Source organism: Salmo salar, unplaced genomic scaffold (genome assembly GCF_905237065.1).
Source record: "Salmo salar unplaced genomic scaffold, Ssal_v3.1, whole genome shotgun sequence".
Classification (NCBI taxonomy): Eukaryota; Metazoa; Chordata; class Actinopteri; order Salmoniformes; family Salmonidae; genus Salmo; species Salmo salar.
In genome coordinates, this window is record NW_025548247.1 from 143,039 (window position 1) to 165,000 (window position 21,962).

General features: G+C 42.8%; 1 protein-coding gene across 1 annotated transcript in view; it reads right to left on the reverse strand.

Annotated features, from left to right (window-relative positions):
- lcor (ligand dependent nuclear receptor corepressor) overlaps positions 1 to 21,962 on the reverse strand; it is a 39,682-nt gene that overhangs the window by 16,714 nt on the left and 1,006 nt on the right. Inside the window, 4 exon segments of the mRNA XM_045712078.1 lie at positions 3 to 106; positions 10,520 to 10,607; positions 15,552 to 15,935; positions 18,843 to 18,969. Of these exon segments, the coding sequence (XP_045568034.1) occupies positions 3 to 106; positions 10,520 to 10,607; positions 15,552 to 15,935; positions 18,843 to 18,969 (703 nt within the window).

Below are 21,962 nucleotides of genomic sequence, written 5' to 3' on the forward strand. Positions count from 1 at the left end.
GGGGGTAGAACTGACGTAGCTGTCCCTCAGCCCGTCCTGTAAGCTTCTCGGCAGCATGTCATCGTCCTCCACGTCCCGAAAGGAGTGCTCAACTCTCAGGGCACGCCTGATTGGAGGGAAAAGAGAAGAGTGGGGTGTTAACTTGGAAGTACTCAAATCAGTCGATTCAGAAAGTGAATCATAATGAACCGAAAACTACACATTAAAATTACACTACTCTACTCTGCTGATTGTTAATGCCAACAAACAAAAAGTACCACTTGGTTTTTAAAGAATATTACCTTGTGTTTATAAAGTTGAACTTTCTTCCATAATATGTCATTGTTTAGGGGTTTTTTTTCAGCAAAAGTCTTCGGCAGTAAACATATAACCGTAAACATGCAACATCTAAATGATAAATTGATCTCCCACACTTTAAAGGGGCAATCGGTAGTTGCAACATCAATTTCTGGACTCCTGAATTAGAGGTACCCACTGATTCCTGAAGAATATCATTTATAAATGCCTCATGAGGATAATTGTACCCCATCAGAACCCAAAATGTAAGCTTGTTATACTCCCATGTTCGCAAAAAAATATATATATAAAACACTATATGGCCTCGAAACATGCTTAAAACTATAAGTCTGATATCATGGATGGTCAGTCGTGCATCCATACAGATGTAGGATCTTCATTTGATCACTCTTCTGTTGCTGAGAGTTTTTCTGCAAATATACAGTGCTTTCGGAAAGTATTCAGACCCCTTGACTTTTTCCACATTTTGTTACAAATAAAAAAACGAAATATCACATTTACATAAGTATTCAGACCCTTTACTCAGTACTTTGTTGAAGCACCTTTGGCAGCGATTACAGCCTTGAGTCTTCTTGGGTTTGACGCTACAAGCTTGGCACACCTGTATTTGGGGAGTTTCTCTCATTCTTCTCTGCAGATCCTTCCAAGTTCTGTCAGGTTGAATGGGGTGTGTCGCTGCACAGCCATTTTCAGGTCTCTCCAGAGATGTTTGATTGGGTTCAAGTCTGGGCTCTGGCTGGGCCACTTAAGGACATTCAGAGACTTGTCCCGAAGTCACTCCTGCATTGTCTTGGCTGTGTTCTTAAGGTCGTTGTCCTGTTGGAAGGTGAACCTTTGCCCCAGTCTGAGGTCCTGGGTGCTCTGGAGCAGGTTTTCATCAAGAATCTCTCTGTACTTTGCTCCGTTCATCTTTCCCTCGATCCTGACTAGTCTCCCAGTCCCTGCCACTGAAAAACATCCACACAGCATGATCCTGCCACCACCATGCTTCACCGTAGGGATGGTGCCAGGTTTCCTCCAGATGTGACGCTTGGCATTCAAGCCAAAGAGTTCAATCTTGGTTTCATCAGACCAGAGAATCTTGTTTCTCATGGTCTGAGAGTCTTTAGGTGCCTTTTGGCAAACTCCAAGAGAGCTGTTATGTGCCTTTTACTGAGGATTGGCTTCCATCTGGCCACTCTACCATATAGGCCTGATTGATCATTTACAAAATAGCCTCCAACACTCTACTCAACAAATTGGATGCAGTCTATGACAGTGCCATCCGTTTTGTCACCAAAGCCCCATATACTACCCACCACTGCGACCTGTACGCTCTCGTTGGCTGGCCTTCGCTTCATACTCTTCGCCAAACCCACTGGCTCCAGGTCATCTACAAGTCTCTGCTAGGTAAAGCCCCGCCTTATCTCAGCTCACTGGTCACCATAGCAGCACCCACCCGTAGCACACGCTCCAGCAGGTATATCTCACTGGTCACCCCCAAAGCCAATTCTTCCTTTGGCCGCCTTTCCTTTCAGTTCTTTGCTACCAATGACTGGAACGAACTACAAAAATCACTGAAGCTGGAGACTCATATCTCCCTCACTAGCTTTAAGCACCAGCTGTCAGAGCAGTGTCACAGATCACTGCACCTGTACATAGCCCGTCTGTAAATAGCCCATCCAACTACCTCATTCCCATACTGTATTTATTTATTTATCTTGCTCCTTCGCACCCCAGTATCTCTACTTGCACATTCATCTTCTGCACATCTACCATTACAGTGTTTAATTGCTATATTATAATTACTTCGCCACCATGGCCTATATATTGCCTTACCTCCCTTATCCTACCTCATTTGCACATACCGTATATAGACTTTTTCTACTGTATTATTGACTGTATGTTTGTTTATTCCATGTGTAACTCTGTGTTGTTGTATGTGTCGAACTGCTTTGCTTTATCTTGGCCAGGTCGCAGTTGGAAATGAGAACTTGTTCTCAACTAGCCTACCTGGTTAAATAAAGATGAAATAAATCAAATAAAAATTGGTGGAGTGCTGCCGAGATGGTTGTCCTTCTGGAAGTTTTTCCAGAGGAACTCTGGAGCTCTGTCAGAGTGACCATCGGGTTGTTGGTCACCTCCCTGACCAAGGCCCTTCTCCCCGGATTGCTCAGTTTGGCCCTGGCGGCCAGATCTAGGAAGAGTCTCAGTGGTTCCAAACTTCCACTGTGTTCTTGGGAAATTTCAATGCTGCAGACATGTTTTGTTAGCCTTCCCTAGATCTGTGCCTCAACACAATCCTGTCTCTGAGCTCTACGGACAATTCCTTTGACCACATGGCTTGGTTTTTGCTCTGACCTACACTTGTCAACTGTGGGACCTTATATCAACAGGTGTGTGCCTTTCCAAATCATGTCCAATCAATTGAATTTACCACAGATGGACTCCAATCAAGTTGTAGAAACATCTCAAGGATGATCAATGGAAACAGGAAGCACCTGAGCTCAATTTTGAGTCTCATACCAAAGAGTCTGAATAATTATGTAAATAAGGTATTTCTGTTGTTTATTTTTAATACATTTCCAAAAATGTTTAAAATCCTGTTTTCCCTTTGTCATTATGGGGTATTGTGTGTACATTGATGAGGAACAAAAATTATGTGAAAAAAGTGAAAATATTTGTGTAGATCGATGAGGAAAGAAATTCATTTTTATCCATTTTAGAATAAGGCTGTAATGTAACAAAATGTGGAAAATGTCAGGGGGTCTGAATACTTTCCGAATGCACTGTAGGTCAAATTATGATCATACATCTGTAGTTCTGTCTATGAATTTGAGAGTGGTTACATTTCTCAGCTTTTTACTGAAACAGGGAGAATTTCTTTGTGATTGTTTCAACTGCCCCTTTAATTTCATGATTACTAGATATAGTATAGACACAAATAACTACTTATATAGTCCCTTCAGTTTAGAGAGAGTACCTTTAATTGAAATTCAATTTACTTCCTGGTGTGATGGTGGGCGTTCAATCTCCATTTCAATTCATTACATTTGAGCAAAAAGCCCATTTGAGAAAATGTTTTGGCTGTAAACTTCTGTTGGCTATTAGCTAGTTATACATCTTGTCAGCTTGACCAAGTAGTTGCCATCATACGGATTATAACTTGTTAGCTGTTCCATATGGTCTCATTACATGGGAGAGAGTGGCTGCTCGCATCCCAAATGGCACCCTAATCCCTATGTAGTGCACTACTTCTGACCAGGGCCCATAGTGCACTACAAAAGGGAATAGGTTGCTATTTGGGATGCAACAGTGTCTGATGAATTCTATTTACTGTGCAAAGTGGATGTAGCCGGAGCTATATTCCACTCATTACAGCACGTTATCGCCTATCTTTAACAATTAAGGTGCTCATGAGACACATAGAGAAAGAGACAATTAACACTAATTTCCTATATTTTTTTGTACCATGTGTAAAACATGCATGTTGTGACAGAGTGAGTCACTTTTATATAGGTAATTAGAGCTAACTTACTCATGTCAAACATTTCATTTACTGTCTGTCTTTTTCAAACTCAATTTCATTCAAATCATTTTGTTTCACGCAGAGACAAATTTATAGAAACTGAACTGCAATGCTTTGTTGTTTCTTTGTCCCCATCTTGCATGAAGCATAATTACCCATTTACATGGACATTTTAAATTCAATTTGGTTAAAAAACAACCAAGCAACATTATTTTACCACGTAAAAAAACTTAAAAAGCGATTTAAATGTTATTGAATCTTAACGCTGTTTAAAAGATAGAGAGCCATGTACTGAGTCAACAGAGAAACACACACACACACACACACACACACACACACACACACACACACACACACACACACACACACAGTCTGCTACACTAACAAATAACGTGAAGACAATGAGAGTAGGGAACCATCAAGGACACACAGCATGAATAACCATGATCATAATACCAATCCTTCCCTGGGATAAAGACTCATCTGCCCGAGAAGGTATAGAGGGCGCAGAATGGAGTGCATTGTGATCAGGTTGTAATTAACGGTATAGGATAAACTGTACATAGTAACAGTGTCATAGAATTCACCCGACAACACAATAGACAATGGCTGCGGTTGGAGTCGACGGCAGAGAGGTCTAGTTCCCAGCTAAACGAGAATTAACCTTGGCATGTCTTGTATAGTAACAGTCACAAAAAGGGTTGAGCAACACAAGGATGCTCTTTTTTTCCCCCTCCACTCATTATTTTAGAAAATCTGTCCCTTTGAGCTCCCTTTCTCCTTTCCATTATGTTGGCCTGAAATCAGGCCTGAAAGTTGTTCCTATAAGGGCTAGAAAGAACATACTGTTTTCTAAGAAAACTGTGCTAAAGCTCCCAAATTACATTTCCGTGACGTGTCTAACGTTTCTATTTCTGAACTACCTGAGAAAGAAGTGACTTTTTTCTGACCTTGGTGTCGGGTACGGTTCAGTATGTAACCATAGCAACAGTAGCCTTTAAGCAGGAAGCACACATCCCAGTCCCCCGCAGACAAGCAGAGTGACAGCTCAATGCTACCTTCTAAATAGGACCATAGATATGTCAATCAGAATGGAAGGGGAAGTGTAGGACAGATAGTGAATGAGCCTTAGCACTGAGGACGTCAGCAACCAAATCCTGTGAAGAAAAAAACGCTTTCTACCAAACTCTGCTTTATCCTATACGTCTGCCATATGGACATGCATATGTCCAAGACAAGTACAGACGTTGGATCTAGAGTGAAAGCACCGCCAGCATTCAAAAGTGACCAAAACATCAGCCAGGAAGCATAGGAACTGAGAAGTGGTCTGTGGTCACCACCTGCAGAACCACTCCTTTATTGGGGGTGTCTTGCTATTTGCCTATAATTTCCACCTGTTGTCTATTCCATTTGCACAACAGCATGTGAAATTTATTGTCAATCAGTGTTGATTCCTAAGTGGACAGTTTGATTTCACAGAAGTGTGACTGACTTGGAGTTACATTGTGTTGCTTAAGTGTTCCCTTTATTTTTTTGAGCAGTGTATATATGTTTACAATTACATTTAGAATATACTTGATGAGGGAGTTAGGTGGTTTCACAGTAATGATGGCTGCACCATATAGTCTACATCTTATAGTCTACACCTTATAGTCTACTATAGTCTACATCATATAGTCTACACCTTATAGTCTACACCTTATAGTCTACACATTTACATTACATTTACGTCATTTAGCAGACGCTCTTATCCAGAGCAACTTACAAATTGGTGCATTCACCTTATGATATCCAGTGGAACAACCACTTTACAATACCTTATAGTCTACACCGTATGGTCTACTATAGTCTACACCGTATAGTCTACACCATATAGTCTACAATAGTCTACACCATATAGTCTACACCATATAGTCTACACCATTTTGTCTAGTCTACACAGTTAGGTGGTTTCACAGTAATGATGGCTGCACCATATAGTCTACACCTTATAGTCTACACCATATATTCTACACCATATAGTCTACACCATATAGTCTACACCATATAGTCTACACCATATAGTCTACAATAGTCTACACCTTATAGTCTACACCTTATAGTCTACACCTTATAGTCTATACCATTTTGTCTAGTCTACACCACACAGTCTACACCATATACAGTGCATTCGGAAAGTATTCAGTCCCCTTGACTTTTTCTACATTTTGTTACATTACAGCCTTATTCTAAAATGGATAAAATGAATTTTTTCCCTCATTGATTTTCACAATTTTTTTTCTCACTTTTATTAAAAATAAAAAACAGAAATACCTTATTTACATAAGTATGCAGACCCTTTGCTATGAGACTCAAAATTGAGCTCAGGTGCATCCTGTTTCCATTGATCATCCTTGAGATGTTTCTACAACTTGATTGGAGTCCACCTGTGGTAAATTCAATCGATTGGCACACACCTGTCTATATAAGGTCCCACAGTTGACAGTGCATGTCAGAGCAAAAACCAAGCCATTATGTCGAAGGAATTGTCCATAGAGCTCTGAGACAAGACTGTGTCGAGGCACAGATCTGGAGAAGGGTAACAAAACATTTCTGCAGCTTTGAAGGTCCCCAAGAACACCATGGCCTCCATCATCCTTAAATGGAAGAAGTTTAGAACCAAGAAGACTCTTGCTAGAGCGGGCCACCAGACCAAACTGAGCAATCAGGGGAGAAGGGCCTGGGTCAGGGAGGTGACCAAGAACCCGATGGTCATTCTGACAGAGCTCCTCTGTGGAGATGGGAGAACCTTCCAGAAGGACAACCATCTCTGCAGCACTCTACCAAACAGGCCATTATGGTAGAGTGGCCAGACAGAAGTCACTCCTCAGTAAAAGGCACATGAAAGTCAGCTCGGAGTTTTCCAAAAGGTACCTAAAGGATTCTCAGACTATGAGAAACAAGATTCTCTGGTCTGATGAAACCAAGATTGAACTCTTTGGCCTGAATGCCAAGCGTCACATCTGGAGGAAACCTGGCACCATCCCAACAGTGAAGCAGGGACTGGGAGACTAGTCAGGATCGAGGAAAGATGAACGGAGCAAAGTACAGAGAGATCCTTGATGAAAACCTGCTCCAGAGCACTCAGGACCTCAGACTGGGGAAAAGGGAAAAGCTTGTAGCATCATACCCAAGATGACTCCAGGCTGTAATCGTTGCCAAAGGTGCCTCACAAAGTATTGAGTAAAGGATCTGAATACTTATGTAAATATGATATTTCAGGTTTTTTTATTTCTTAACAAATTTGCTACAATTTCTAAAAACGTGTTTAGTCAACTGTAGTCTACACACAGTGGTGGTTAATGGTGTATGGTGACTAGTGGCACTTGTTTGCTGTTATGAAACTAAAATTAACAAACTAGTGATGTATTGGTTATTATGGTGTCATGATCTTTTTAAAGGATACTACAGTGAGGGAAAAAAGTATTTGATCCCCTGCAGATTTTGTACGTTTGCCCACTTACAAAGAAATTATCAGTCTATAATTTTAATGGTAGGTGTATTTGAACAGTGAGAGACAGAATAACAAACAAAAAAAATAGAAAAATGCATGTCAAAAATGTTATAAATTGATTTGCATTTTAATGAGGGAAATAAGTATTTGACCCCCTCTCAATCAGAAAGATTTCTGGCTCTCAGGTGTCTTTTATACAGGTAACGAGCTGAGATTAGGAACACACTCTTAAAGGGAGTGCTCCTAATCTGAATTTGTTACCTGTATAAAAGACACCTGTCCACAGAAGCAATCAATCAATCAGATTCCAAACTCTCCACCATGGCAAAGACCAAAGAGCTCTCCAAGGATGTCAGGGACAAGATTGTAGACCTACACAAGGCTGGAATGGGCTACAAGACCATCGCCAAGCAGCTTGGTGAGAAGGTGACAACAGTTGGTGCGATTATTCGCAAATGGAAGAAACACAAAAGAACTGTCAATCTCCCTCGGCCTGGGGCTCCATGCAAGATCTCACCTCGTGGAGTTGCAATGATCATGAGAACGGTGAGGAATCAGCCCAGAACTACACGGGAGGATCTTGTCAATGATCAAGGCACCTGGGACCATAGTCACCAAGAAAACAATTGGTAACACACTACGCCGTGAAGGACTGAAATCCTGCAGCGCCCGCAAGGTCCCCCTGCTCAAGAAAGCACATATACATGCCCGTCTGAAGTTTGCCAATGAACATCTGAATGATTCAGAGGACAACTGGGTGAAAGTGTTGTGGTCAAATGAGACCAAAATGGAGCTCTTTGGCATCAACTCAACTCGCCGTGTTTGGAGGAGGAAGAATGCTGCCTATGACCCCAAGAATACCATCCCCACCGTCAAACATGGAGGTGGAAACATTATGCTTTGGGGGTGTTTTTCTGCTAAGGGGACAGGACAACTTCACCGCATCAAAGGGACGATGGACGGGGCCATGTATCGTCAAAATCTTGGGTGAGAACCTCCTTCCCTCAGCCAGGGCATTGAAAATGGGTCGTGGATGGGTATTCCAGCATGACAATGACCCAAAACACATGGCCAAGGCAACAAAGGAGTGGCTCAAGAAGACGCACATTAAGGTCCTGGTGTGGCCTAGCCAGTCTCCAGACCTTAATCCCGTAGAAAATCTGTGGAGGGAGCTGAAGGTTCGAGTTGCCAAACATCAGCCTCGAAACCTTAATGACTTGGAGAAGATCTGCAAAGAGGAGTGGGACAAAATCCCTCCTGAGATGTGTGCAAACCTGCTGGCCAACTACAAGAAACGTCTGACCTCTGATTGCCAACAAGGGTTTTGCCACCAAGTACTAAGTCATGTTTTGCAGAGGGGTCAAATACTTATTTCCCTCATTAAAATGCAAATCATTTTATAACATTTTTGACATGTGTTTTTCTGGATTTTTTGTTGTTGTTATTCTGTCTATCACTGTTCAAATTAACCTACCATTAAAATTATAGACTGATCATTTCTTTGTCAGTGGGCAAACGTACAAAATCAGCAGGGGATCAAATACTTTTTTCCCCCCTCACTGTATTATTATTTGATTGCGTAAGTAAATACTTGGTTAATTTTCACACTGTAAAATAAAGGGGTAAGCTAAATGAGTGAGATGATCTGTGTTTGGTAATATATCTGTGGTCTAGGAGGAAGGGTGGAGCGAGGGAGGAGGTGTGGAGCGAGGGAGGAGGGTACATCCACTTCCTCATCCCCCTCTTCAGTTAATATTACATGACCTGATCATTAGAGAATCCCAAACCACCAACGCTGCTTCTGATACGCCGACGAGGTGTCGTACAACAGATTACACACACACCACCCTCACCATACATTATCGCTTTGGGGCGTTAACATGTATCGAGCCACTCAAATCCATCTTTGACCTTCTGTGTGTTCTAATCATTCCAAGGTCTATTCCATAGTTACACAGGTCATTTATTCTCATTTAAAGCAGGAAAACAAAGTTTGTACGGTGTGTTTATAATCATGCAAATATGACTTGAAGGCAAAACACTCAGGTATCAATAAAATCCACCACGACATTGTGGGTAAGTAAATAAAAGCGGGATAGAGAAGAGAAACAACAGGAAAACCAACAGTCCCTGAGGTCTTTGATGCAGTCTAACGTTGACCTCCTAGACCATGGAGCATGACATTGCAATAGCATAAATACATACTTATAAATACCTACGTACTGTAATCCTACTGATTATGGTTTAGGTTTGGTTACTTATAAATACCTAGGTACTGTAATCATACTGATAATGGATTAGGGTTAGTTACTTATAAATACCTAGGTACTGTAATCATACTGATAATGGATTAGGGTTAGTTACTTATAAATACCTAGGTACTGTAATCATACTGATAATGGATTAGGGTTGGTTACATATAAATACCTAGGTACTGTAATCATACTGATAATGGATTAGGGTTAGTTACATATAAATACCTAGGTACTGTAATCATACTGATAATGGATTAGGGTTAGTTACTTATAAATACCTAGGTACTGTAATCATACTGATAATGGATTAGGGTTAGTTACTTATAAATACCTAGGTACTGTAATCATACTGATAATGGATTAGGGTTAGTTACATATAAATACCTAGGTACTGTAATCATACTGATAATGGATTAGGGTTAGTTACATATAAATACCTAGGTACTGTAATCATACTGATAATGATGGAATAGGGTTAGTTACATATAAATACCTAGGTACTGTAATCATACTGATAATGGATTAGGGTTAGTTACATATAAATACCTAGGTACTTTAATCATACTGATAATGATGGATTAGTGTTAGTTACATATAAATACCTAGGTACTGTAATCATACTGATAATGGATTAGGGTTAGTTACATATAAATACCTAGGTACTGTAATCATACTGATAATGGATTAGGGTTAGTTACATATAAATACCTAGGTACTGTAATCATACTGATAATGGATTAGGGTTAGTTCTCTTCCGACGCTGAAAGCCCTTGACATCGTAACGTAACAAGAGGTGTTTACCTTGGAAACCAATGGGAAATAACACATTGATCACTACAATGATGCTTTATAACAGAGGTGGAGGTGTGTGTGTGTGTGTGTGTGTGTGTGTGTGTGTGTGTGTGTGTGTGTGTGTGGGTGTGTGTTGTGTGTGTGTGTGTGTGTGTGTGTGTGTGTGCATCTTACCCCTTGACTGTGGGCGACAGGGTGTAACTGTGAGAGTTTTTGAGGACGGTGCCGTGGGCCTTCTTGGTGGAGAGGTCCAGGACTCCATCTGAGGATTAACATACGCAGATACCCACACGCTGTTTTAGGGCACAGTTCACCTAAGTATGTACTGTATAACTTGACTTCAATTGATTGGGACTTTTTAAATGAATGTAATTAACATTTTAAATGTGTCGTTCAATAATAGATGTTTGTGTTACTCTATAAATCACTGGAAAGGAGAAAGGAAAGGAGTCCAGGAGAAGAATACAACATTGAAAATCCTATGAATAAATAGTGAAAATAATCATTAACGTTCCCTCTGCTCTGCTCTTTGTTTAAAGAGTAATAACAATATTATATTCCTCTTTCCACTGACTGAACCACACACACACCCTCCTCCACGGGTTAGTAATCCCCAAAGTGCAGCTGACCTGGCTGATGACCTGTCCCGTCTGAACAGAGCTGAAGGACCTCTAATCTTTAGGGCTTTTTGGTTGGACAAAACAAGGTGGTGATATTAAAATGAATTCCTCTCTGTGTGTGTTTATGGGTGTGTGTGTGGGGGGGCATACATAAAAACACTATAATACAATATATGGTCACAGGCATTAAAGGATAATCCAGGCCAAATGTCTATAGGGCAAGAGGGATTTTAAAGCATGGGGGTTAATGTTTTTAAGATTCAGAAATCTATTTTTCAGCATAAAGCTACTTGGCATTCAGCCTCCAACTGTTTGTTAGAATTAGGATACTCGTAGTTTTCATTTGGCCCAGTCTGTGTAGCTCTATACAACTTTTACTGGTCCAATTACAGGTTGTGGGGATTATTGTGGGGATTATTTCTAGGGATTATTTGGGAAAGTTACAGGGGATGTTCGGATTATAAAAAAGTTAGAGAAAATATGTATGGGAGTTAGAGGAAAATTGTAGGAATGTCCAGTCCTGTCCTGGCCAGTTTGGTGTTGCTTTACCATAGTCCTAGGTGAGTTAAGTTACAAGCTATAGGAATAAAGAGAAATTATAGGGGAGATATAGTCAAGATATAAGATATAGGAGACCTATAGGGGAGATGGAAGATAGAGAGATAGGAGGTATAGGGGATTATATATGAGAGTTATAGGGGAGCTATAGGGAAGATATAGGATATATATAGTCAATATAGGAGATACAGTGAGGGAAAAAAGTATTTGATCCCCTGCTGATTTTGTACGTTTGCCCACTGACAAAGAAATGATCAGTCCATAATTTTAATGGTTGGTTTATTTGAACAGTGATAGACAGAATAACTAAAAAATCCAGAAAAACGCATGTCAAAAATGTTATAAATTGATTTGCATTTTAATGAGGGAAATAAGTATTTGACCCCTCTGCAAAACATGACTGAGTACTTGGTGGCAAAACCCTTGTTGGCAATCACAGAGGTCAGACGTTTCTTGTAGTTGGCCACCAGGTTTGCACACATCTCAGGAGGGATTTTGTCCCACTCCTCTTTGCAGATCTTCTCCAAGTCATTAAGGTTTCGAGGCTGACGTTTGGCAACTCGAACCTTCAGCTCCCTCCACAGATTTTCTATGGGATTAAGGTCTGGAGACTGGCTAGGCCACTCCAGGACCTTAATGTGCTTCTTCTTGAGCCACTCCTTTGTTGCCTTGGCCGTGTGTTTTGGGTCATTGTCATGCAGCATTCCTCCTCCTCCAAACACGGCGAGTTGAGTTGATGCCAAAGAGCTCCATTTTGGTCTCATCTGACCACAACACTTTCACCCAGTTGTCCTCTGAATCATTCAGATGTTCATTGGCAAACTTCAGAAGGGCAGGTATATGTGCTTTCTTGAGCAGGGGGACCTTGCGGGCGCTGCAGGATTTCAGTCCTTCACGGCGTAGTGTGTTACCAATTGTTTTCTTGGTGACTATGGTCCCAGCTGCCTTGAGATCATTGACAAGATCCTCCTGTGTAGTTCTGGGCTGATTCCTCACCGTTCTCATGATCATTGCAACTCCACGAGGTGAGATCTTGCATGGAGCCCCAGGCCGAGGGAGATTGACAGTTCTTTTATGTTTCTTCCATTTGCGAATAATCGCACCAACTGTTGTCACCTTCTCACCAAGCTGCTTGGCGATGGTCTTGTAGCCCATTCCAGCCTTGTGTTGGTCTACAATCTTGTCCCTGACATCCTTGGAGAGCTCTTTGGTCTTTGCAATGGTGGAGAGTTTGGAATCTGATTGATTGATTGCTTCTGTGGACAGGTGTCTTTTTTACAGGTAACAAGCTGCGGTTAGGAGCACTGCCTTTAAGAGTGTGCTCCTAATCTCAGCTCGTTACCTGTATAAAAGACACCTGGGAGCCAGAAATCTTTCTGATTGAGAGGGGGTCAAATACTTATTTCCCTCATTAAAATGCAAATCAATTTATAACATTTTTGACCTGTGATTTTCTGGATTTTTTTGTTGTTATTCTGTCTCTCACTGTTGAAATTAACCTACCATTAAAATTATAGACCGATCATTTCTTTGTCAGTGGGCAAACATACAAAATCAGCAGGAGATCAAATACTTTTTCCCCCCTCACTGTATAGTAAAGATATAGGGACTATATAGGATAGATAGAGATTAAAGGAGAGATATATGGGATATAGTGCAGAGATAAGAGCGATACCAGGGAGCTATAGAAGAGATATAGTGGAGAGATACAGTTGAAATCGGAGGTTTACATACACCTTAGCCAAATACATTTAAACTCAGTTTTTCACAATTCCTGACATTTAACCCTAGTAAAAATTCCCTGTCTTAGGTCAGTTAGGATCACCACTTTATTTTAAGAATGTGAAATGTCAGAATAATAGTAGAGAGAATGATTTCTTTCAGCTTTTATTTCTTTCATCACATTCCCAGTGGGTCAGAAGTTTACATACACTCAATTAGTATTTGGTAGCATTGCCTTTAAATTGGGTCAAACATTTCGGCGAGCCTTCCACAAGCTTCCCACAATAAGTTTCATAAAGTTTGGCCCATTCCTCCTGACAGAGCTGGTGTAACTGAGTCAGGTTTGTAGGCCTCCTTGCTCGCACACGCTTTTTCAGTTCTGCGGACAAATCTTCTATGGGATTGAGGTCAGGGCTTTGTGATGGCCACTGCAATACCTTGACTTTGTTGTCCTTAAGCCATTTTGCCACAACTTTGGAAGTATGCTTGGGGTCATTGTCCATTTGGAAGACCCATTTGAGGCCAAGCTTTAACTTCCTGACTGATGTCTTGAGATGTTGCTTCAATATATCCACATCATTTTCCTGCCTCATGATGCCATCTATTTTGTGAAGTGCACCAGTCCCTCCTGCAGCAAAGCACCCCCACAACATGATGCTGCCACCCCCGTGCTTCACGGTTGGGATGGTGTTCTTTTGCTTGCAAGCGTCCCCGTTTTTCCTCCAAACACAACGATGGTCATTATGGCCAAACAGTTCTCTTTTTGTTTCATCAGACCAGAGGACATTTTTCCAAAAAGTACGATCTTTGTCCCCATGTGCAGTTGCAAACCGTAGACTGGCTTTTTTATGACGGTATTGGAGCAGTGGCTTCTTCCTTGCTGAGCGGCCTTTCAGGTTATATCGATATAGGACTCGTTTTACTGTGGATATAGATACTTTTGTACCTGTTTCCTCCAGCATCTTCACAAGGTCCTTTGCTGTTGTTCTGGGATTGATTTGCACTTTTCGTACCGAAGTACGTTCATCTCTAGGAGACGAACGCATCTCCTTCCTGAGCGGTTAGACGGCTGCATGGTCCCATGGTGTTTATACTTGCGTACTATTGTTTGTACAGATGAATGTGGTACCTTCAGGTGTTTGGAAATTGCTCCCAAGGATGAACCAGACCTTTGGAGGTCTACCATTTTTTTTTCCTGAGGTCTTGGCTGATTTCTTTTGATTTTCCCATGATGTCAAGCAAAGAGGCACTGAGTTTGAAGGTAGGCCTTGAAATACATCCACAGGTACACCTCCAATTAGCTTCTAAAGCCATGACATCATTTTCTGGAATTTTCCAAGCTGTTTAAAGGCACAGTCAACTTAGTGTATGTAAACTTCTGACCCACTGGAATTGTGAAACAGTTAATTATAAGTGAAATAATCTGTCTGTAAACAATTGTTGGAAAAATTACTTGTGTCATGCACAAAGTAGATGTCCTAACCGACTTGTCAAAACTATCGTTTGTTAACAAGAAATTTGTGGAGTGGTTGAAAAACGAGTTTTAATGACTCCAACCTAAGTGTATGTAAACTTCCGACTTCAACTGTAAGAGAGCTATAGGGGAGATATAGGGAAGATATAAGGGATATATAGGAGCGATATTGGCAATATAGAAGAGATATAGGGGATATATAAGAGAGATAAAGGGGATATATAAGAGAGATATAGGGGAGCGATAGGGGAGAGATATAAGCAAGATATAGAAGAGCTAGAGGCAATATAGTGGAGATATAAGCAAGATACAGCGAAGATATAGGCAAAATAGAGGAGATATAGAAGAGATATAGCGGATATATAAGTGAGATAAAGTGGAGATATAGGAGAGATATAGTAGCGATATAGGGGATATATAAATGATATATAGTGGCTCATAGGAGATACATGGGAGCTATAGAAGAGATATAGGGAAGCTATAGGAGACCTATAGGGAGATATAGGCGATATATAGGGGAGATATAAGCAACATATAGGGGCGATATAGTCAATATAGGGGAGATATTGGCGATATATGGAGATATAGGAAAGATAAATGGAGATAGGAGAGATACAGGGCGTTCTATTGAAGCTATGGGGGAGTTCTTCAGTCCAGGTTTTTCTTCTACTTATTTATTTTATTGAATATTTTTTCTTATTTCTCTTATTGTTGTTGCACTGTTGAGAGAGAGCCTGCAAGTAAGCATTTCATTGTACTGTGTACCCTACTTTATCCTGTCCCTATGGTAAATACGTTTTGATGCGATATGGATGTGTGAGTGGTGTCTTACCCTCTGTTTTGGTCTCTGTGGGGTCAGGCCTCTTGACAGTGAGGTCCAGCGGAGAGTCCTGGTCGGCCATGAGAAGCTTGCTGAGGACAGGGTTCTGTGCAGAGGCAGCAGCACCGGTACCACTACAGTTACTACCGGCTCCGTTCCCACTGTCCGGGGCGAAGGCAGAGGCTGAGGCGGGGCTGAGGCCCGGTCCCGGGGTGGGGGACGGGGGGCTGGACGCCCCGGCAGGGTGAGGGGGGTTGGGGCTGGAGAGGCCGCTCTCGGCAGGAGGCGGCTTTGGTCCTTGATGCCGTTGGGCTGGGGGTGATGGGGGGTGTCCTGAGAATAGCTGTTTTTTGAGGTATATTCGGCAGCGAACTGACGGATCATTCGCTGCATTATCTCACGAGCCACTAGAGGGATGTGGGGGTCCGAGAAGCTTGGGAGGTCTGCTAGAGACAAACAAACACACAACATTAGACACCGATTAGAAATTTCTTAATCTGTTGAACATTCCAACGACTGGCTAAAGATCCGGCAGCACTACAACTAGCAACATTAAAGCTGCAATATGTCACTTTTTGGGGGACCGGACCAAATTCACGTAGAAATGTCAGTTATGAACATGTCATTGTCACTGAAAGCCAGTCTCAGAAGTTGTAGATATGTTCTATGTGCACTATTTCTATACTTCCCATTCTTTAAATTTTGTTTTTGCATATTTTACTTTCAGTTTTGTACACCAGCTTCAAACAGCTGAAAATACAATATTTTTGGTTATTGAAAATATATTTCACAGCGGTTTAGATATTGGAGAGGTATTAAGAGAGGTATTAAATGTCCTGTACGTATACATCTATGTCCACATTCTAACAGTCTGTCTGTAGTATTACAGAGAGGTAATAAATAACATGTCCTGTACGTATACATCTATGTCCACATTATTACCTCTCTGGTATACTACAGACAGACTGTTAGAATGTGGACATAGATGTATACGTACAGGACATGTTATTTAATACCTCTCTGGTATACTACAGACAGACTGTTAGAATGTGGACATAGATGTATACGTACAGGACATGTTATTTATTACCTCTCTGTAATACTACAGACAGACTGTTAGCTAGGCTTCGTCGCAAATGGCACCCTATTCCCTTTGTAGTGCACTACTTTCGACCAGAACCCCATTGGCCCCTATAGTAGTGCACTACATAGGGAATATGGTGCCATTTGGGACGCAGGTCTAGTCTACCCTATAGCCCCCAACTTTCAGCCGCAAAACAACAAAGTGATTTAGCAGACAAGCTTTCTGGAAAAACATTTCCTTTTGGGCCGAGGAATTGGGCCCTGTGTCCGAAGGGGAAGCGTGCTGCAAACAATACCTACGTCCTGGAACACTATCCCAATACACTGCACTACTTTTAACCAGGGCCACATGCAATCTGGTCAAAAGTAGTGCACTATGTAGGGAATAGGGTTCCGTGTGGACCCATAACATAAAGCCGGGAACATATAGACATGATAAAAACATTTAGCTAAAGGAACATCACTGGGAAGGTAGAAACCACACCCTCAGTCACACATCTAGGAGCTAAGGACCCAAAAGAAACCAGAGGGTCCAAAATGTTTGGGCTTTGTGTGTGTGTTTATATACTGTGCATAGTGTTTGTTCAGCTATATACACTCAGTGTACACAACATTTAGGACCTTTCTTATATTGAGTTGATTCCAATGTTTCCCATCGTTGGCTGGATGTCCTTTGGGTGGTGTGGACCATTCTTTATACACACAGGAAACTGTTGAGCGTGAAAAACCCAGCAGCGTTGCCGTTCTTAACACTCAAACCGGTGCGCCGGTGCACCTACTACCATACCCTGTTCAAAGGCACTTAAATATTTTGTCTTGTCCATTCACCCTCTGAATGACACACATACACAATCCATGTCTCAAGGCTTAAAAATCCTTCTTTAACCTGTCTCCTCCCCTTCATCTACACTGAAGTGGATTTAACAAGTGACATCAATAAGGGATCAAAGCTTTCACATGGATTCACCTGGTCAGTCTATGTCATGGAAATAATGTTTTGTACACTCAGTGTATAGCAGCTTTAGGCCAGCTGAGAGCTGAGGGCTGAGGGCTGGGTGTGGTGTGTGAACCCAGATTGATTATACACTCCGTATATAGCAGCTTTAGGCCAGCTGAGAGCTGACGGCTGGGTGTGGTGTGTGAACCCAGATTGATTATACACTCCGTGTACAGCAGCTTTAGGCTAGCTGAGATCTGAGAGCTGAGAGCTGAGAGCTGAGGGCTGAGAGCTGAGGGCTGGGTGTGGTGTGTGAACCCAGATTGATTATACACTCCGTGTACAGCAGCTTTAGACCAGCTGAGAGCTGAGGGCTGGGTGTGGTGTGTGAACCCAGATTGATTATACACTCCGTGTACAGCAGCTTTAGGCCAGCTGAGAGCTGAGATCTGAGAGCTGAGGGCTGGGTGTGGTGTGTGAACCCAGATTGATTGGGCAGACACATTGATTGGATCAGCATCTGACTGAGTGACCTAATCCTCTCCAAAACAACCATGTATCTCAAAGGGCACCCTGTTCACTAGTGCACTGCTTTTCACCAAAAAAAGTAGTGCACTACATTATATAGTGTAGGGAATAGGGGGCCATTTTGGATGCAACCAGTCACACACTGCACCTCTCTCTTCTCTAGAAGAGTATATAACCATAACAATATATGGTCACTTAACCGACACATTTCATTTTAAACTTCAGTTTTTTTAGGACACGTTTTTTATTTAACCTTTATTTAGCTAGGCAAGTCACTTAAGAACAAATTCTTATTTACAATGACGGCCATTCCCCGGCCAAACCCGGACGATGCTGGGCCAATTGTGTGCCGCCCTATGGGACTCCCAATCCCGGCCGGTTGTGATACAGCCTGGAATCAAACCAGGGTGTCTGTAGGGACGCCTCAAGCACTGAGATGCAGTGCCTTAGACCGCTGCGCCACTCGGGAGCCCAAATGTGTGAATCAAACCCACAACTTTGGTGTTTCCAAGTTCCATACATTGGTGTCTTTATAATGCCCCAACTGACTATGCCATATAGTTCTACTAGACTCCCTTATGGTTCTACGTTCTAGACTCCCTTATAGTTCTAGGTTCTAAAATCCCTTATGGTTCTATAGGTTTTAGACTCCATTATTGTTTTAGTTTCTAAACTCTCTCATGGTTCTATGTTCTAGACTCCTTTATGGTTCTACGTTCTAGACTCCCTTATGGTTCTATAGGTTCTAGACTCACCCTTTCTGTAGAAGACAGCATTGAGGAACTCTTCGGCTTGCTTCTCCAGGCGGTTGATTTTGGTCGTGTCCTGTTTCAAGTCCTCTGACTCTGATAAGACCTGGGGGGTGATGCCAACCAAGTGTTCCTGAGAGGGACACAGAACACAAGAGGGAAAGGGTTTAGGATTTTAGAAAACAGTACATGAATGTATAACCAAGTGTTCCTCAGAGGGACACAGACAAAGCAGACACACAGTTTTAATGAAGTTTTCCTGGACCAAACCCAGAGGAAAACCTTAAAGTATTTTAAGTCAGTTTTTTTTTTTTTTTACTAAGCAGAAAAAGAATAATATGACAATAGGTTGTGAGATAACATTGTGGTGGAAGCTTTAAAAAGACCGGGTGACAAAATATAAGTGATTAAGAAAGTCTTTGTGTGGTACTATGGACTTGCAGTCATTGTGTTTATAAAACAAATGAATGATCTGGGGGTAGTGGGAGGAATGGGCGTGACACTCTGACTGTCTCTCCTCTTTCTCCTCTTAGAATCCAGTGATGTGAAAACTGACAAAACCAAAACGGGCTCAAACAGTTTCTTTAAAGCGGCATACCTTCACAGTTAATATGAATGAGGCATTCTCTCTTCCTTCCCCTCCTTCTCTCGCCTCTTTCTCTCTCTCCCCTCAGAAGACACATTTCAGTTGAATGCATTCAGTTGTTCAAGTGACTAGGTATCCCCCTTTCCCCTTCCTTCTCCCTCAAGCCTACCTCCTCCCCCTCTCTCTCTCTCCCACTCCCTCGCTCTCCCTCTGCCTACCTCCTCCCTCTCTCTCTCTCTCTCTCTCCCCCACTCCCTCGCTCTCCCTCTGCCTACCTCCTCCCCCTCTCTCTCTCCCACTCCCTCGCTCTCCCTCTGCCTACCTCCTCCCTCTCTCTCTCTCTCCCACTCCCTCCCTCTGCCTACCTCCTCCCCCTCTCTCTCCCACTCCCTCGCTCTCCCTCTGCCTACCTCCTCCCTCTCTCTCTCTCTCTCTCTCTCTCCCCCACTCCCTCGCTCTCCCTCTGCCTACCTCCTCCCCCTCTCTCTCTCCCACTCCCTCGCTCTCCCTCGGCCTACCTCCTCCCTCTCTCTCTCTCTCTCCCACTCCCTCGCTCTCCCTCTGCCTACCTCCTCCCTCTCTCTCTCTCTCCCACTCCCTCCCTCTGCCTACCTCCTCCCCCTCTCTCTCTCCCACTCCCCTCGCTCTCCCTCTGCCTACCTCCTCCCTCTCTCTCTCTCTCTCCCACTCCCTCGCTCTCCCTCTGCCTACCTCCTCCCTCTCTCTCTCTCTCCCACTCCCTCCCTCTGCCTACCTCCTCCCCCTCTCTCTCTCCCACTCCCTCGCTCTCCCTCTGCCTACCTCCTCCCTCTCTCTCTCTCTCCCACTCCCTCCCTCTGCCTACCTCCTCCCCCTCTCTCTCTCCCACTCCCTCGCTCTCCCTCAAGCCTACCTCCTCCCCCTCTCTCTCCCACTCCCTCGCTCTCCCCCTCCCTCAAGCCTACCTCCTCCCTCTTTCTCTGTTGGGAGTTTGCATAGCTGCAGATCAATGAATCAATTGTTTCCGTCCTCTGCAGGTCCTCTGGCATTTCATGCAATTAAACGCACACAGTGAAATATGAAGAGTACGTCCCAAATGGCACCCTATTCCCTACATCGTGCACTACTTTTGATCAGAGCGCTATGGGCCGTGTTCAGACGTAGTGCACAATAAAGAGAATAGGGTGCCATTTGGGACGCAGGGCAAGCCCAACCCACCCAGCCCGACCCGGGCATGGTAAGGCCAGAGACAAGCAGAGGAAGGAGGGCAGAAATGTTCTAGGTAATATGTTTTATGGACCATGGACCGTATTCACAAAGTGTCTCAGAAGTAGGAGTGCTGAATCTGATTTATATAATCCTATTCATTATAATCTGATCATAGATCAGTACTACTACTACGTTATATATGTTTATAATAATAATAATAATAATAATAATTTGGTTGGTGCTTATATTTGTTCTTTTCCACACATGTACAAGTGTGTATTAAATTGTAGGAGCCAGATGGCCGACCTTCGGGTTGAAGAGGTCAAGATGAAAAAGGAGAAAAGGAGCGGTTGGTTGGCGTGGCAACAGAAGGGGGGGGGGGCTCTTTGTGAGGCCTTCTGTTTCATCCTTCGTTCCTCCATTAAAGGGGCAATCTGGGATTGGTATATCAAAAGTGGCGCGGTGTCCACTTCTTTATCATTTGAATCCCAGACTGCCCCTTTAAAGACAAAGCAAAAATGGAGGACGAGTGGCGCCCCGAACGACGTGCCGACGAGCCATCAATTCACAAGGTCAAAGGGAACGAGGGGTGACTGAAAGAGCAAAAAATAATAATACATTCCTGAGAGGCAAAAAATTCGAGCGCCATTTTAAGATGATTAGACATGGCTGAATGAGTGAGACGACCAGGGATTGACCTCTACTTAAAGGGTGTGTGTGCGTGTTTGTGTGTGAGTGATTGTGTGTGTGTGCGTGCGTGTGTTATTGTCGATGAGGCGATGGAAAGATGAAAAGATGCAGACTGGCTTTTGTTCCTGAAGCTAATTAGCTATCTCTAATGCAGTGTGTGGAGTTTAGCTAATCAGCTAGCTGTAATGCAGTGTGGGGGCGTTTAGCTAATCAGCTAGCTGTAATGCAGTGTGTGGAGTTTAGCTAATCAGCTAGCTGTAATGCATTCTGGGGGGGTTTAGCTAATCAGCTAGCTGTAATGCAGTGTGTGGGGGTTTAGCTAATCAGTTAGCTGTAATGCAGTGTGGGGGGTTTAGCTAATCAGCTAGCTGTAATGCAGTGTGGGGGTTTAGCTAATCAGCTAGCTGTAATGCAGTGTGGGGGGTTTAGCTAATCAGCTAGCTGTAATGCAGTGTGGGGGGTTTAGCTAATCAGCTAGCTGTAATGCAGTGTGTAGGATTTAGCTAATCAGCTAGCTGTAATGCAGTGTGGGGGGGTTTAGCTAATCAGCTAGCTGTAATGCAGTGTGTGGAGTTTAGCTAATCAGCTAGCTGTAATGCAGTGTGGGGGGTTTAGCTAATCAGCTAGCTGTAATGCAGTGTGGGGGGTTTAGCTAATCAGCT